Genomic DNA, 18,449 nt, shown 5'->3' with positions numbered 1-18,449 from the left:
TTTGTAGACATAGAAAGTGCCTATGACAATGTAAACCTAAAAATTTTATTTAATCAGATGAAAAATATCGGTCTTAATATTGATTTTGCTAAACGAATTATAAAATTATACAGTAACAGAACAATTTCATTAAGAATAGGAAATAAAATAATAGGTGAAAGAAAAGTTAACATCGGTATTCCACAAGGCAGTATTTTAAGTCCCACACTATATTTGATATACACAGCCGAAATCGAAAGCAAAGTTCAAAATCATGTCAAAATATTAGAATACGCAGATGATATCATAATTTACAAAGACGAATGCGAAATCCCCTTCGGAAGCAATATGGTAGAGAAAGCGTATAGTGAATTAAAAAGCTGGTGCAATTACATAGGTCTAAATATTTCTAGTCAAAAGACAAGGCTAGTTATTTTCTCCAGAAAACGGCAGATACCGAATTCAGTAACAATCAAAGATATTACTTTTCAAGTTCAACCATCGATTAAACATCTTGGAATTATTTTAGATAGGAAGTTGCTATGGAAAGAACATATAGAACACATAGTAACAAAAACAGAAAAGGGCGTAAACGTATTAAGAGCAGTAAATGGTTGTAACTGGGGAGCAGACCCTAACATTGCTCTTCTGTTATATAAATCATACATTAGATCCATATTAGACTACGGTTCTATATTCTATTCACAAGCTGCGAAATGCCACCTTCACAAACTCGACTGTATAGTAACTAAAAGTTTAAAAAAATGCATTGGAGCCATGATGAGTACACCAAATTCTAATTTAATGATTGAATGCTGCGAACCACCTCTGGAGTTAAGAAGAAAATACTTAACCGAAAAATTTCTATGGAAAATTGTTTCTAGAAACAGTAATTTAATAAAAAAAATACATCAACTTTTTATATCAGATCTTACCAGTACATACTGGAAAAGTAAAAAATCTTTATTAATAGTAGAAGCTTACAACCAATATTTGAGTATTAAAGAATTAGTACATACTACCGATATATTACCATATTTTGAACTGAATTCAAAAGATATTATTAACATTGAACCAATTTTCTTTAGGGGTTATTCTCAATTTCCTCAACTCATTCGAAACCAATTATTTGTATCAGATGTTAATGATCAAGTACTTAACAGTTATCAGTTATATACTGATGCCTCAAAAAAAGATAATAGAGTAGCGTGTGCAGTTTGGGATCCAAATATCGAATATAAAGTAACAAAAAGATTAAATGAACATTTCTCAATATACTCCGCAGAATTGACAGCTATTTTTGAGGCATTATTATATATAGAAACTAACTGCCATCAAGAAAATTTCATTATTTTTTCTGATAGCAGAAGCGCCCTAGAAAAATTAAATAAACTGCACAATAAAACCAATTTAAATTATATTGAACTAAATATAGCCAAAAAAACTATGGAATTAACGAACAGTGGAAAAAGCATAAAACTAGCATGGATTAAAGCGCATTGCGGTTTGAAACATAATGAAATAGTCGACAACTTAGCAAAATGTAACTAAATGTAAATTACATTAGTAATTATAAATGTACCCCATCAGATTTAAATATATTTTCAAAAAACCAAGTGAAGCAGGAATGGGAAAGTTGGTATAGTGAAAGTCACAAGGGAAAATTTTATAAAAACTTACAAAGTTCTATTCCTTCTTCTACTTGGTTCAAAGAGGGCATTTTCGAAAAAGCATTCGTCAAAACGATTTGTAGATTAAGATTTAATCACACTTTGGTTCCATCACATCTTTTTAAAATTAAACTAAGGCAAGATCCCTTATGTGATTGCGGTGAAATAGGAACAACGGAACATATGATCTTAAATTGTAACACCATACAGGATAAGGTACAACATTTAAATTATGAATTGAATAAATTCAAATGTATTAAAAATCCATACAATCTTGCCCAATTATTTATATCTAAAGATATAAAAGTATATAAAACACTGTATAAACACATTTGTAATATAGGTTTAAAATTGTAAATTATATGTATATATTTGGAAAAAAAATAATAAAAAATAGAATAAAAAAAAGAAAAAAAATAGGAAAAAAAAATAAAAAAAAATAATAAAAAAATAGAAAAATAAAAAAAATAAAAAAATTTAAAAAAAAGAATTGAAAAAAAAGGATAAAAAAATAGAATTAAAAAAAAATTAATTATATCAATAGGTAGAAGTTTTCCATCCGCAAGGTTGAATTGTGGATACTTTTGGCGCCAATTGATTAAGAAAAAATATATACATAAGAAAAAATATAATATATAAAACCAAACACTTTTGTTAACCACAATAAAAAAAAATGAAAAAGAGATTATAAAGTGCAGCAATTCATGAGCTCAAAATATAAAAATCGGTTAGGCGAATGGATCCAGTAATCCGCAGTCATTTTTTTTTCAACCACACACACACAACGATTAGGTATTAAAATTCTTACTACTTTTTAAAGGTGTAGGCACATGAAAATTATTTATTTCTACTAATTATTATTATTTATTTACAAAAATAAACTTACATTCGAATTTGACATTTTAAGGAATATATCCAATAAACAAAATTACAAAGACGGATCTATTGCTTATGCAAAATAACAATAAAAATATAACCAGAGAAAATATAGACAATAAACTAACAACACATGTACCATGTACACAAAATTAAGTGAAGTAATTGACATTGATGCAGATGACAATATAAAATTAAACGTCAACTGTAGTGGTTTTCACCTCAGAACAATTAGTTTTGGCATTTTGACGTATTCAGAGGTACCAAACCAATTAATTTTACAGTTGAGCATCAGTTTAGTTAAGGAAATGATGGAAATACGGCACCCGGCTTAAGCTTCTCCTTAACTTTTGACACAGGCTTAGCTAAGCAAAAGCTTAAGTAGCTATTGAAATACCGGCCCTAAGTAGTTAACTATATGATTAAATTAATTATTTTATTGATACATTTATATTTTCAATATTACAATTATTATTATAATAATTTTTTCAATATCCCTTAAATTTCTCTTAAATTAAAAATTAAATTAATATTCGTTAAAATGAATTTGATGTTAAATTTTCAATACCTATCCCTATGCATTTGACTTGACATTGCTCATTGCGCATATACCACATTCCAGACAGGTCATCTCATGATTCTATTGGTTAAAAATATGTATCGTAATGAAATTCTTTACGATAGGTTTGTTCCAACTTGATGGTTTGTAACGTTCTTGAATCATGCCGTGTATTGGTACATGAACGATGAATAGGGCTTTTCATTCACAGTCATTTGTTTCGAGCTTCTGTCATGTGTCACATAATATTAATATATCTACGTGATACGTTATTGGTATTGCCAATGATACAAAGCAAAGACGTATGACGTAGATATATTAATATTATGTGACACATGACAGAAGCTCGAAACAAATGACAATCGATGAAAAGCCCTATTGCGCATGTCCAGTTTTAAATAGTTTTGGAATTGTATACCAGTTGGAACGCTTATAAAACTGTTCTTCTTTTTTATTTTATCACCATTATCTCATAGTTACTTGGCATCCAAGCCTCGTATAAAACTGTTTGTTTATTTTTACTTTTATAAAAGTATTGCTATTATTAAAGAAAACTCTGGGTATATTGTTTAAGAAACTTCTATGGTCATATAAATATTTAATACTTTATAATCTAACCAAGTAATTTGCAAACTTTAGAAGGATAGGGTATAGGTATAAGTAAGCATTTGTTTTCGACCTAAGAAATCTAAAAGATTGTATTTTTAAATATGATTTGTTTGAAAATGGAGTCTCTTGGGTTTCGCCTATCTTTTATTAGATGTCGCTAGTGCGTTTTTTGTTAATTATTTTATTGTAATTGACACACGGTAAATAGAATAAAAGAGATAAGAATAAGTGATAATGTATTCCAAAGGGTTGACTGCTTTAAATACTTAGGAGTGATAGTAGATGGTCAAAACAGAAGAAGCATAGAGATAAATGAAAGAGACTAAGTTTTCACTCTAATGGCATATAACATATCCCACCAGAATGAAAACAATGGGAACCTTCTCTGGTTACACCTCCGAGGCTTCTACAATTTGCAAGCCATACGGATGCTGAGACTAAGGAAGATGAGGGAATTCTACAATTTACAATTCACGTCACATCTGCTCAGCGCGGTAAAGTTCCAACGAGACTGGTTCCCTTCATACTCCACACAGAGTAAATGTAAATCAAAAATGAATAACCATTTTCAATTTCGTTGCAAAACGAAAATACAGCCGAACCATATTCCAGTCCAATCAGAGAGTGCTTTTTGATTTACATTTACTCTGTGTGGAGTATGAAGGGAACCAGTCTCGTTGGAACTTTACCGCGCTGAGCAGATGTGACGTGAATTGTAAATTGTAGAATTCCCTCATCTTCCTTAGTCTCAGCATCCGTATGGCTTGCAAATTGTAGAAGCCTCGGAGGTGTAACCAGAGAAGGTTCCCATTGTTTTCATTCTGGTGGGATATGTTATATGCCATTAGAGTGAAAACTTAGTCTTTTGCTAGCAGTTGACGCTAGGGCATCTATGCCATTTCGTTCGTTGCAATTCGGGACTGCACGCTGGGGTTTGTTTTGGTTGGATCAGGGAGAGCAGCATATGTGCCTCCTGATGAGAGACTAATAAGTTTCGAAACCGGTAGAGGTGCTTGCAGCACTCTCTGATTGGACTGGAATATGGTTCGGCTGTATTTTCGTTTTGCAACGAAATTGAAAATGGTTATTCATTTTTGATAAATGAAAGAGTTAAAGCAGGGAATAGGGCATTCTGGAAATACCACAAGTTACTTAAAGATAAAAACCTAAGCAAGAAAACAAAGACAAAGATATATAGAGCGGCAATTAGACCAGTCATCACTTATGGAGCAGAAGCAATGTGCCTTACAAAAAAAGATGAAGAAAAACTGAGAATAATAGAAAGAAAAATTATTAGAAGAATACATGGCCCAATCAAAACAGATCAAGGAGAAATACGAATTCTGATGAATCACGAAATAAGAAATCTAATGGAAGGAGAAGATATAGTGAGATTCATTAAAGCACAAAAGCTAAAATGGTTTGGCCACATCCAACGAAGAGAAGCAGATGCACTAATTAGGCAGATAACAAATTGGACGCCAGTAATAAACAGACCTAGAGGAAGACCGAAAATAAGATGGGAAGACCAACTGCGAGAGGATATATCCAATATGGAAATTACAGGCTGGAGAGAAAAAATACAGAATAGGAAAGAATGGAAACAGATTACAGAAAAAGCAAAAAAACACGAAAATCTATAAAGGATAATGAAGAGGAATTATGCGGACCAATCCACCGCATGAAATGGATTAAAAGAGCTCATGAACCTGAGCGACCTATACTCTATACTAGAGTGACCGGTCTATATATATATATATATATATATATATATATATATATATATATATATATATATATATATATATATATAACAATTTTGAGTTTCGGTGGGTTGGAGTCAATAAAAGGGCTACTAGAAGACTATTTTTTAATTACTCAAGCTTTCGAATGTGTTTACATTCATTTTCAAGAGCTAAAAAGTAACTGATAAAGTGGAACAAAGATCATGTAAAAATACAACTTACCAGATAAATCTAGATTGGTAATTAAACTTGCTTACATAAATAAATACAAAAAAGAGAAAAAATGTTAATAATCATCAAATGAATTCTTCCCAGACTGAATATTATAAAATAACTGCCAAAAGATTTAAATTTTTTGAATTTTGAATTTGAAATATAGATATTAAAATGAATTTTCAAAATTTTTAAGTCAATGTCAGTGAAAAAGTATGTCAAACATCGACAAGTAGATATATATATATATATAAAACAAAATTTTATATATATATATATATATATATATATATATATATATATATAAAACACTTTTGAGTTTCGGTGGGTTGGAGTCAATAAAAAGGGGCTGTTAGAATACTATTTTTTATTACTCGAGCTTTCGAATGTGTTTACATTCATTTTCAAGAGCTAAAAAGTAACTGATAAAGTGGAAACAAAGATCATGTAAAAATATAACTCACCAGATAAATCTAGATTGGTTATTAAAACTTGCTAACATTAATACATATAAATAAGAGGAAAACTATTAATATCCATAAAATGAATTCTTCCCAGACTGCATAATATAAATTAATGGCCAAAAGATTTAAATTTTTGAAATTTAAATCTTTTGGCCATTAATTTATATTATGCAGTCTGGGAAGAATTCATTTTATGGATATTAATAGTTTTCCTCTTATTTATATGTATTAATGTTAGCAAGTTTTAATAACCAATCTAGATTTATCTGGTGAGTTATATTTTTACATGATCTTTGTTTCCACTTTATCAGTTACTTTTTAGCTCTTGAAAATGAATGTAAACACATTCGAAAGCTCGAGTAATAAAAAATAGTATTCTAACAGCCCCTTTTTATTGACTCCAACCCACCGAAACTCAAAAGTGTTTTTTATAAACAAGTCAACAAAGTACTTCTTTTTTCTTTATATATATATATATATATATATATATATATATATATATATATATATATATATATATATATATATATATATATATATATATATATATATATATATATATATAGTAATGTTTGAATAACGGCAATTCGGTCAGTTGAAAGAAAACTCTATTTGTTTTAAGTCTCAATAGAGTTTTTTCAAAACAAATAGAGTTTTCTTTCAACTGACCGAATTGCCGTTATTCAAACATTACTATTTAACACAGTACGGTCGATAATATTTGTACAAATATATATATATATATATATATATATATATATATATATATATATATATATATATATAGTTTGAGTTTAATTCTTGAACCTTGATATATTTTTTTACCAATGTTTCTTGGGTTTAGGTTCATAAAAAAAGTTTGTCTATGATGTTATGACCATATTTATTGATATATTATCCGACGTTTCGGCAGGAAATCCATGCCTTTTTCAAGGATTGACTAAAACAACATTTATTGAAAGCTACAATACAATTTAAAAGAAAATCGACTTACCATGCAATCGTAAATTTAGTTTTGAAACAAGTACACAAATAGACGTCACAATTAAAACAATGTTAAAATGTTAAAGCATAGGAACGGACCCACTAAGTCATTGCGTTAAGAGAGTAATGAACTGTGTCAAAAATTATTATGGTGTTTATTGATGTTTGATTTTATGTTAAGTCAAAATAGTTGTCTTCGTCTTATAGGCGTGCTGAAATATTATATAGTTAATTTTAGATTAAGTTGAAATATACCCTATTAAGGTTTTTGACATCCCGTTTATCATTGACAGCTTTGTTATTTTTTTTAATTTCTATGGACTCTAGCAGTTCCCTCTTCTTTTTGTTGGGTTCACTTTTTAGGATTTTAGTTTTATCGAAATAAAATTTGTGTTTCTTTTCATTTTCATGTTTTGTGAGGGCTGTAGTGTTATTTTTGTCATATTTGTGAGACCGAATTCTAGAGTTTAGTAGCTGGCTGGTTTGTCCGATATATACCCCATCGCAATTTGAACAAGGAATTTCATATACAACATGTGATTTTTTTGATTGCGGGGTTTTAGTTTTAAGTTTAGTAAAATTCCTTTTCAAGAGATTATATCCTTTGTGAGCAACTGTAATGTTATGCTTGGCTAGGAGATTCGAAAGTTGTTCAGATAACCCTTGTATGTAAGGCAAAGACATATATTTCTTCTTTTCCTTATTATTTTTGTTGTTGTTTTTGTTGTTGTAAAATGTATGTAGTCGTGACTTGAAGGTGTTTTCAATGAGGTGATGTGGGTATGAATTAAGTGTTAGTGCTGTTTTTGCTTTTTTTATAGCATGAGGTCTATTGGTGGGATCAGACAATCTGATGGCTCTGTCGGCTAGGCCAATAACTACTGATTTCTTCTGGGACAACGGGTGATGAGAGTTGAAGTTTAGGTATCTTGACGACCAGGTTTTTTTGGTGTACCATGAAGTAGTTATGATGCTGTTGTCTCGATGTAAGGTCAGGTCCAGAAAATTGATTTGACAATTTTTTTCAACTTCTAACGTGAATTTGAGTTTTTGGTGGAAGTTATTGAACTCATTTAGCAAAACATTCATTTTGTCCTCTGGTGCTGCACTTAAACAGTCATCTATGTATCGAAAGAAAAAAGGAATATTGAAATCTATTTTATTCAAAACAATTTCCTCTAGGTGCTCTAGAACTAATTGAGCTATGGCGCTAGATATGCTAGCACCCATAGCGCATCCATCTGTTTGTTGGAAAATTTTGTTTTTATATATAAAATATGTTGATTTTAATGTTGTTTCGACTGCTGAAACAAATTCTTCTAGAGGGATGTCTGTAAATACTTTTATTTCATTCCACTTTTTTCTAATGATGTCTTTCGCTAAATCTATGGGAATATTGGTGTATAAAGATACAACATCGAGAGACACTAATTTATACGTTGTAGGTAAATGTATATTTTTGAGTTTAGATTTCAGGTCCTCAGCGTCTTTTAAATAGTGCGGATTTTTGTTAATTACGTTAGAAATAATGTTCTTCAAATATTTAGAAAGGTTTTCAAAAGGAGACTGAATACATGAGACAATAGGACGCAGAGGCATACCTTCTTTATGTGTTTTGGGTAGACCATATATTTTTGGAGCTACAGCATTATGTATCTTGAGAGATTTTGCGGTGTTTGGTGAGATGTAACACATTTTTTCCCATCTATCAACTAATTCGTTATTTCTTTTTTGGAAGATGTTCGTAGGGTCATTTTTCATTTCACGGTATGTTGTTTTATCATTTAACAGAGAATCCATTTTACTGTCATAGTCGTTGGATTCCATAATGACAGTTTTGTTTGTTTTATCAGGCTTCAGAACAATTAAATTTGGGTTCTCATTTAGAAAGGCTTTGGTTTTTTTAATTTTCTTATGCAATGTTTTGTCTTCAAATGAGAAATTGTTTTTGTTTTTAAAATTAGTCAAAATATTGCAACATTTTGTTCTGATATCATCCTGTACATTGCTACTTAAATTAGAAATGGAACTCTCAATTGAACAGATAATTTCTGATGTTGGAATATCATTTTTATTACAGATAGGAACTGCAAAATTATCTCCTAAACTTAAAACCTCTTGTACGTCACTGGGAATATCTACATTTGTTAAATTTTCCAACCAAGTATCTTTCATTGTATTTTTATGGTTTTTATTATTTGATGTTAACAATAGCCTATTAATTTTTTGGATGTTTCTATCTCGTGTTTGGCAAAAAATACGCTCATTATATTGTATGGATATTTCTTTAAATGTATTTAAAATATCAGCTGGTAATGAATCGATTAGTTTTGCTTCCAGTTTTTCTAGGTCCGAGTCTAAAGTTTTTAATGAAATAGTGGTATCCGCTATGATTAAATTCAATGTTTGTTTCACGAATAGATTAAAAACGTTACCAAATTTACGCGCAAGGTTTACAGAATTCAAATTAATATGTTCTATACGTAAATTTAAAAAATTTGGTATTAAGTTTTCTGTTTTACATCTTAGTAGAAAAATTCTTCGATTTCTTAGATTTGTCTGTTTAGCCATTAATTTATTGTAGAATTTCATTTGTTGGACGGTTGTCCTTCCAAAATTGGTTTCAATACCATGATAGAAAGGCATAATTTCACCCATGCCTGTATATATTGTTTGAGTTTAATTCTTGAACCTTGATATATTTTTTTACCAATGTTTCTTGGGTTTAGGTTCATAAAAAAAGTTTGTCTATGATGTTATGACCATATTTATTGATATATTATCCGACGTTTCGGCAGGAAATCCATGCCTTTTTCAAGGATTGACTAAAACAACATTTATTGAAAGCTACAATACAATTTAAAAGAAAATCGACTTACCATGCAATCGTAAATTTAGTTTTGAAACAAGTACACAAATAGACGTCACAATTAAAACAATGTTAAAATGTTAAAGCATAGGAACGGACCCACTAAGTCATTGCGTTAAGAGAGTAATGAACTGTGTCAAAAATTATTATGGTGTTTATTGATGTTTGATTTTATGTTAAGTCAAAATAGTTGTCTTCGTCTTATAGGCGTGCTGAAATATTATATAGTTAATTTTAGATTAAGTTGAAATATACCCTATTAAGGTTTTTGACATCCCGTTTATCATTGACAGCTTTGTTATTTTTTTTAATTTCTATGGACTCTAGCAGTTCCCTCTTCTTTTTGTTGGGTTCACTTTTTAGGATTTTAGTTTTATCGAAATCAAATTTGTGTTTCTTTTCGTTTTCATGTTTTGTGAGGGCTGTAGTGTTATTTTTGTCATATTTGTGAGACCGAATTCTAGAGTTTAGTAGCTGGCTGGTTTGTCCGATATATACCCCATCGCAATTTGAACAAGGAATTTCATATACAACATGTGATTTTTACAAGATACATAATGCTGTAGCTCCAAAAATATATGGTCTACCCAAAACACATAAAGAAGGTATGCCTCTGCGTCCTATTGTCTCATGTATTCAGTCTCCTTTTGAAAACCTTTCTAAATATTTGAAGAACATTATTTCTAACGTAATTAACAAAAATCCGCACTATTTAAAAGACGCTGAGGACCTGAAATCTAAACTCAAAAATATACATTTACCTACAACGTATAAATTAGTGTCTCTCGATGTTGTATCTTTATACACCAATATTCCCATAGATTTAGCGAAAGACATCATTAGAAAAAAGTGGAATGAAATAAAAGTATTTACAGACATCCCTCTAGAAGAATTTGTTTCAGCAGTCGAAACAACATTAAAATCAACATATTTTATATATAAAAACAAAATTTTCCAACAAACAGATGGATGCGCTATGGGTGCTAGCATATCTAGCGCCATAGCTCAATTAGTTCTAGAGCACCTAGAGGAAATTGTTTTGAATAAAATAGATTTCAATATTCCTTTTTTCTTTCGATACATAGATGACTGTTTAAGTGCAGCACCAGAGGACAAAATGAATGTTTTGCTAAATGAGTTCAATAACTTCCACCAAAAACTCAAATTCACGTTAGAAGTTGAAAAAAATTGTCAAATCAATTTTCTGGACCTGACCTTACATCGAGACAACAGCATCATAACTACTTCATGGTACACCAAAAAAACCTGGTCGTCAAGATACCTAAACTTCAACTCTCATCACCCGTTGTCCCAGAAGAAATCAGTAGTTATTGGCCTAGCCGACAGAGCCATCAGATTGTCTGATCCCACCAATAGACCTCATGCTATAAAAAAAGCAAAAACAGCACTAACACTTAATTCATACCCACATCACCTCATTGAAAACACCTTCAAGTCACGACTACATACATTTTACAACAACAAAAACAACAACAAAAATAATAAGGAAAAGAAGAAATATATGTCTTTGCCTTACATACAAGGGTTATCTGAACAACTTTCGAATCTCCTAGCCAAGCATAACATTACAGTTGCTCACAAAGGATATAATCTCTTGAAAAGGAATTTTACTAAACTTAAAACTAAAACCCCGCAATCAAAAAAATCACATGTTGTATATGAAATTCCTTGTTCAAATTGCGATGGGGTATATATCGGACAAACCAGCCAGCTACTAAACTCTAGAATTCGGTCTCACAAATATGACAAAAATAACACTACAGCCCTCACAAAACATGAAAACGAAAAGAAACACAAATTTGATTTCGATAAAACTAAAATCCTAAAAAGTGAACCCAACAAAAAGAAGAGGGAACTGCTAGAGTCCATAGAAATTAAAAAAAATAACAAAGCTGTCAATGATAAACGGGATGTCAAAAACCTTAATAGGGTATATTTCAACTTAATCTAAAATTAACTATATAATATTTCAGCACGCCTATAAGACGAAGACAACTATTTTGACTTAACATAAAATCAAACATCAATAAACACCATAATAATTTTTGACACAGTTCATTACTCTCTTAACGCAATGACTTAGTGGGTCCGTTCCTATGCTTTAACATTTTAACATTGTTTTAATTGTGACGTCTATTTGTGTACTTGTTTCAAAACTAAATTTACGATTGCATGGTAAGTCGATTTTCTTTTAAATTGTATTGTAGCTTTCAATAAATGTTGTTTTAGTCAATCCTTGAAAAAGGCATGGATTTCCTGCCGAAACGTCGGATAATATATCAATAAATATGGTCATAACATCATAGACAAACTTTTTTTATGAACCTAAACCCAAGAAACATTGGTAAAAATATATATATATATATATATATATATATATATATATATATATATATATATATATATATATATATATATATATATATATATATATAAATGTAAAAAGTGAGTGAGGAGAAAATCTCACTGTAATTGAGGTTATCAGTCAAGGAGAATTAAAAAAATGATCAAACTATTTCAATCTTTTTAATAGAATACGTTTCGTGCAGTATTCCTGCACTTCATCAGTTCTAAAATGATTGTGAAGTTAACATAAAGATGTAAAAAACAATGTCATAACAATGGTTTTTGACGTTATAAACTTAGTAGCTAAAAAATACATTAAAATTTCTTATGCTAAAGTAAAAAGCCAAAAAAGTCACAAAACTAAAAGTTTCAAAGTTACATTTACAAAAATTGGTTGAACCATGAGGCCAGGAGAAGAAGAAAATTTTTTTTTTCCCATTTGATAGAGTTAGAATAATCAATTTAACACAATTATTTGCTGTAATGTGGAAAAGATAAAAAAAAACACCAAAAAAGTTTTAGGTAAAAAACAACCGTTGGTTCACAGATAATGATGAAACGGTATGCGACTCTAACAAAATACTGGATGTGTTTTCAATCAAGATTCCCATCCAACCCCCTTCGGTAACCTTCTACGTATAGTATGAAAAGCATAGAGCTAATATTACGAGCACTTTAAAAATGGATGTAAAGCATGTTGTCACAAAAGGCCTCCACATGAAGAACCTATCGTTTAAAAAATGACAATACTGTTGAAAAGTAACGGATTTACATTTAAACTGCAGCAAAATAATCTAATCTAATTTGATGGTATCTAGTTTTAGGTGAAATCCATGAACCTAAAATAGGTTAGGATTAATTAAATGTTAGTTATAAAAAAAAATACTGAATTACTTGCCTCATGATAGTAGGTTACTAACCACCAGACATGGAGTTAGTATGCCATGTTGGAAGCAGAAGTTGGGATGAAATGAAAATAGGAAACTTTCATTACCAAACCAGATATCGGAGGTTCGTAGGTGGGAACTTTTTGGATGAAGTAAAAACATAGGTTTTAGGCCATGCTTTGAACGGAATTATTCATGAACAATAATTTGGAATTTCAATAACTGACTGAGATTATGGGTTGTTAAGAAGTAAGGAGTGATATATAATGCTGAGATTGTCTATATCTGTGCGTTTATTCATGGAATCTTTCTCTCTTAATATGTGAGTCATCTCTAAAAAGGTTCTTTTATAAAAATTAGATTCTGAGCCTAAGGATTTGATGTTATCAAAATCTATTTGATGATTCAGTGAAATAGAATGTGTGCTAAGGGCACAAGAATGCTTGTTGCATCTAATATCGCTTCTATGTGACGTCACGCGAGATTTCAAAGTTCTTTTTGTGTGTATATATATATATATATATATATATATATATATATATATATATATATATATATATAATTGACACACAGGGCAGAAACATTTGATTCCGATTCAGAGAACCACTACAGGCTGTCCTGAAGATACCAACAGGTTGAAATGGCCATAGACAGATGGTAGTGGTCTCTGAATCGTGATTAAATGTTAACTGCCTTTACCATAAATTAATTAGTTTAAAAAATAAATTATATATGAAATATTTACCATCTGCGGTATCGTTCTCTCCAGCATTTACTGTGGCATAATACTGCATACATTCTAAGGTTCCCACCCAGGTGGTTTTCGACACGAGCGTTCTATCCTTCCACGCAGGTCTGTGAATCCTCTGTACAATTTCCGCTTTTGCAGAACTGAGTATCACGTAACCCTTAGTTTCACAACCTTTCAATAATACTTGTGCATTGACGAGGGCAACTAAAATAAAACGGTAATTAATGTACAATAGAAAAAAAAAATAAAAAAAATGTATTTGTCTTTATTGTTATGTTTCATCTTAGATAGAAGATATCCTAATGTGTTATTATTAGTTTTCCTAATATCATTATAACTATTGATTTAAAAACAACTATGACATGGTCATCATTTTGTTGTGTTCAACTTTGTCAAATGTCTTTTGTTAATCAATGAATGTGTATACATTACAGCTCATATCTCTACATATTTTGTTTCCAGACTTATCATAAATCAAATTGTGTTACCTTACCAGGTTTTGTATAATCTACGATGCATGATTTATAAAACAAGTTTTAACAAGTATCTCCTAAGACTTATTGTTCTATAATCACTGCACTTTCGGCCCTTTATAGTTGACTAATAGTTAATTCTTTCCCGAAGTTCTCATTGAAGAATTTGATGATCTCTGACTGAACTTGATCTCATCATTAATGTTAATTTCCTAATGTTAAATTATAGTCTGGGCTGATTATCGGAGAATAGGCCATTTTTGGGAAAAGTTATTTACCAGCAATTTTATTGCTGGAATCGAATCTTATTATTGTATGTATTAATAATATAGGTATGCAAAGTCCGCAGACAGTGTGCTACTTTTTTTATAAACAAAATGGCGCCCGAAAATCGTGTTTTCTTCAATTTTTGCTCTATAACTCCAAAGATTTTAACTTTACACCAAAAACACTCAAATAAAAATTCACCGCAATTAAATTCTGCATAGAGACGTGTTTTTTCCGATTTACTTCGACGAAAACTTTCCCCGGAAAAGCGGGTTTTTCCAACAAAATTTTTAATTTTCAACTAAACTTTTAGATAAGTAATTGTTAGTCAATAACTAAATAACTTGGTAGTGTAAAAGACCTTTTATCTTATAGATTATAATTCCAGAATTCGATGGAAATTGAATGAACAGTTTAGCAACAATTGAATTGTTAATTAAAAATTTACGGTCGCTATAATAACGACAATAATTATGATGCATAAGAATAACTATGATCAAGTATATTTAAATGGGAAATAAGCCACAATTTTACCTAAAAATGATTTTATTAACGTTTCGACGCCCAAGTCGGGTGTCGTTGTCAAAATACAAAATAATAATAATAATAATAATAGTATTATTATTATACTAATAGTATAATAATAATAATACTAATAATATAATATATAACCTGTGATATAATATAATATAACCTGTGGGAGTTTTTTGTCAGTTCTTCTATCAGGCGCGGCCCCCTGCGAATGGGGGATGCTTTCTGGGTATTCGTAGCGCCAATACCCAGAGAGTAGCAGGGATACTTGCCGTGGAACAAAAACTGACACCTGGCAGTAGGTATAAAATGCACACCCATGAGAATGGAGAATCATAATTTATGTCTAGGATCGCTGCCTGGGGATCGCCAGGGCACGTCTGGAGCCGGCGCTGGACGTGACAGCATGCGGGACGTCGGTGGCAGGGTGTTGAGGAGGCGGGCCCCTGTCATACAATCAGCTACAGCCCAACCACAACCACAACCACAAGCGAGCCAAACAACAACAAGAGCTCCACCCGCCGAAGGTGCTGCGCTGGATCATCAGCCGGCGCTCACTCAAGCGGGACGACCGAGGCAGCGCATGAAATGGACTGTGTCCATCAATGAGAACATTTTGCGCTTCTACTACAAGGTGACAAACCTCGGTCAAGAAACAATCGGCTACCGACAACAGCTGTATGCCGAATTTTGCAGGACGTACCCAGATATTCAAGTATCGGAGCAACGAGTATCAGACCAATACCGGGTAATTATAAGAAACAACCTTATCCCAGAGACTAGACGCAATATCATCAGAAGCGAAGTCGAACGGGAGATTCATAACGATGTTGTAATTGAAGATCAAGTCCCCAATGAAGTGCATGAGCAGATTCCTGAGCTTGCCATACAAGAAACTCAACCTGACAATACAGAGCAGGAAAACAACGAGCTACATGATAAACTAGTAAGCGAAATGGCACGTGCTGTACAAGAGTTTAATGGAACAAACCCACTTAGCAGACCACCGCTACCACGAATAAACTCTTGTAAGAGACTAGGTGTGCTGTTACAAATTGTGAACACTGAAGTCCTACCCAATTATGTCGTAGAAGCCCACACATTAGAGTATCTGCACATGCTAATCTACTGTGCAGCAACAGCAATTGCTAATGTAATGGGCATTAAGATCAGAACACGACGGGGTTCTAATAACGGAAGGACTGGTAGCAGAATTGCACCCTGGGAAAAAAGACTGCTCGGAAAGATTGAATTGCTGCGTAGGGATATTGGTCGAGTCACAGAATATATACGAGGTGTAAGAAGTACAAGAGTCATCAGGAGAGCTGAAGAAATAATACGGAATACTGCAAGACACTCAAGATACGATCCAGAAAACAACACAGCCCAACAGTGCCTGGATACGTTAAAACAAAGACTCTCAGTTTATTCAGGACGACTAAGAAGGTACAAAGTGAGTAACAACCGAAAATCCGACAATGCCCTTTTTGAGACTGCTGAGAAGGCGTTCTATCGAAAACTCAATTCCACCGTAGAAAATCTCGATAAGTCTTATCCAAGCCAAGAAGAAATTCATGAGTTTTGGGGAAATCAACTTTCCACACCAGCTGCTCTTAACAACAATGCTGGATGGATCGAAGATACGGCACAGAACTGCCAACACTACACTACTACTCTCTACGAACCCTTCACCACTGAAGAAGTCTCAAATATCATCAAAGAGCTTCATAACTGGAAATCTCCTGGACCAGACGGAGTTCAAAACTTTTGGCTCAAGAAGTTTTGCAGTGCTCATGAATGCTTATCAACACTAATTAATTATGTTATTTCTAATCCGCAGGATATACCATCATTCCTAACTCAGGGAACCACTTATTTAATACCGAAGGATCAAAATAACACCCAAGATCCAGCAAAATACCGCCCAATTACTTGTCTTCCAACTTTGTATAAATTGGTCACATCCTGTGTAGCCCGGCGTATCTACCAACACTGTGCGCTGAACAATATCATAGAGCCTCAACAGAAAGGATGCGCTAAGGGTTCCATGGGCTGCAAAGAACAACTTATCATCGACTCAGTCATTTCTAATCAAGCATATTCCAAAAAGAGGAACCTATTTACTGCTTTTATTGATTACAAGAAGGCCTTTGATTCAGTGCCGCATGAATGGCTTATAGATATATTGAGAATATATAAAGTCGATGATAATATAGTGACCTTTTTACAACATATAATGGCAGAGTGGAAAACTAGAATCCACCTTCAAATACCTGGTGAAAGTAACATCGAAACTGAAAATATCGCAATCAGCCGGGGCCTGTTTCAAGGAGATTCGTTGAGTCCTCTGTGGTTCTGTCTAGCTATGAACCCACTATCTCAGCTATTGAACTCCACAGATGCAGGTTTTAGCATCAAAAATAACAACAATGTGGTGGCGAAGCTTAATCATTTATTGTACATGGATGATTTGAAATTAATGGCTTCCACTCGAAACCAACTCGACGAGATGCTAAAAACTGTAGAAACTTTTTCTAATGATATTAGTATGCACTTCGGACTAGACAAGTGCCGTATTTTAAATATAGTCAGAGGAAAAGTACAGCCCGGAGGATTCGATATGCAAAATGGCCAGAACATCGAGGCCATGGGTGAAAACGATATGTACAAATATCTTGGAGTAAAGCAAGCGCGGAAAATTGACCATAAACAAATGAAAACAGAGATAACTACTGAGTTTATACGAAGGGTAAAACAGCTGCTTCGCTCACACCTTAACAGTAGAAATTTGTTTAAGGCACTAAACACCTACGCATGTTCCGCGCTTAGCTACTCATTTGGTATTGTTAAGTGGACAAAAACAGATATAGAAGTTCTTCAGCGAAAAGTGCGAACACACCTCACAAAGGCACAAAAACACCATCCTAAGAGTGCAGTAGAAAGAACAACATTACCACGGAATCTAGGAGGAAGAGGACTTATGGATATAGGTGAGCAATTAGATAAACAAATTGCTAATTTAAGAACTTATTTTCAGATGCAGGCTGAGACATCTACTCTACATCGCGCTATCTGCGCAGTAGATGACACAACACCGATCAAACTGAGGGAACCAGAAATGCGCATAAACCACCTTACTAAGGACGAAAAAGTGCGCGCCTGGATGGGTAAACCTCTACACGGGCGACATCCCAATGAGGTCAGC

The 18,449-nt window shown here is 32.3% G+C and overlaps 1 protein-coding gene across 1 annotated transcript in view; it reads right to left on the bottom strand.

The window, feature by feature from the left end:
• LOC126890618 (protein KIAA0100) overlaps positions 1–18,449 on the bottom strand; it is a 219,107-nt gene that overhangs the window by 40,472 nt on the left and 160,186 nt on the right. The window contains exon 24 of the mRNA XM_050659702.1: positions 13,968–14,177. Coding sequence (XP_050515659.1) covers positions 13,968–14,177 — 210 coding nt within the window. The remainder of the gene's footprint in view (positions 1–13,967; positions 14,178–18,449) is intronic.

This window comes from Diabrotica virgifera, chromosome 8 (genome assembly GCF_917563875.1).
Source record: "Diabrotica virgifera virgifera chromosome 8, PGI_DIABVI_V3a".
NCBI lineage: Eukaryota > Metazoa > Arthropoda > Insecta > Coleoptera > Chrysomelidae > Diabrotica > Diabrotica virgifera.
The sequence above is the reverse complement of the archived record's forward strand: the minus strand, read 5'-3'. Positions and strand labels throughout refer to the sequence as shown.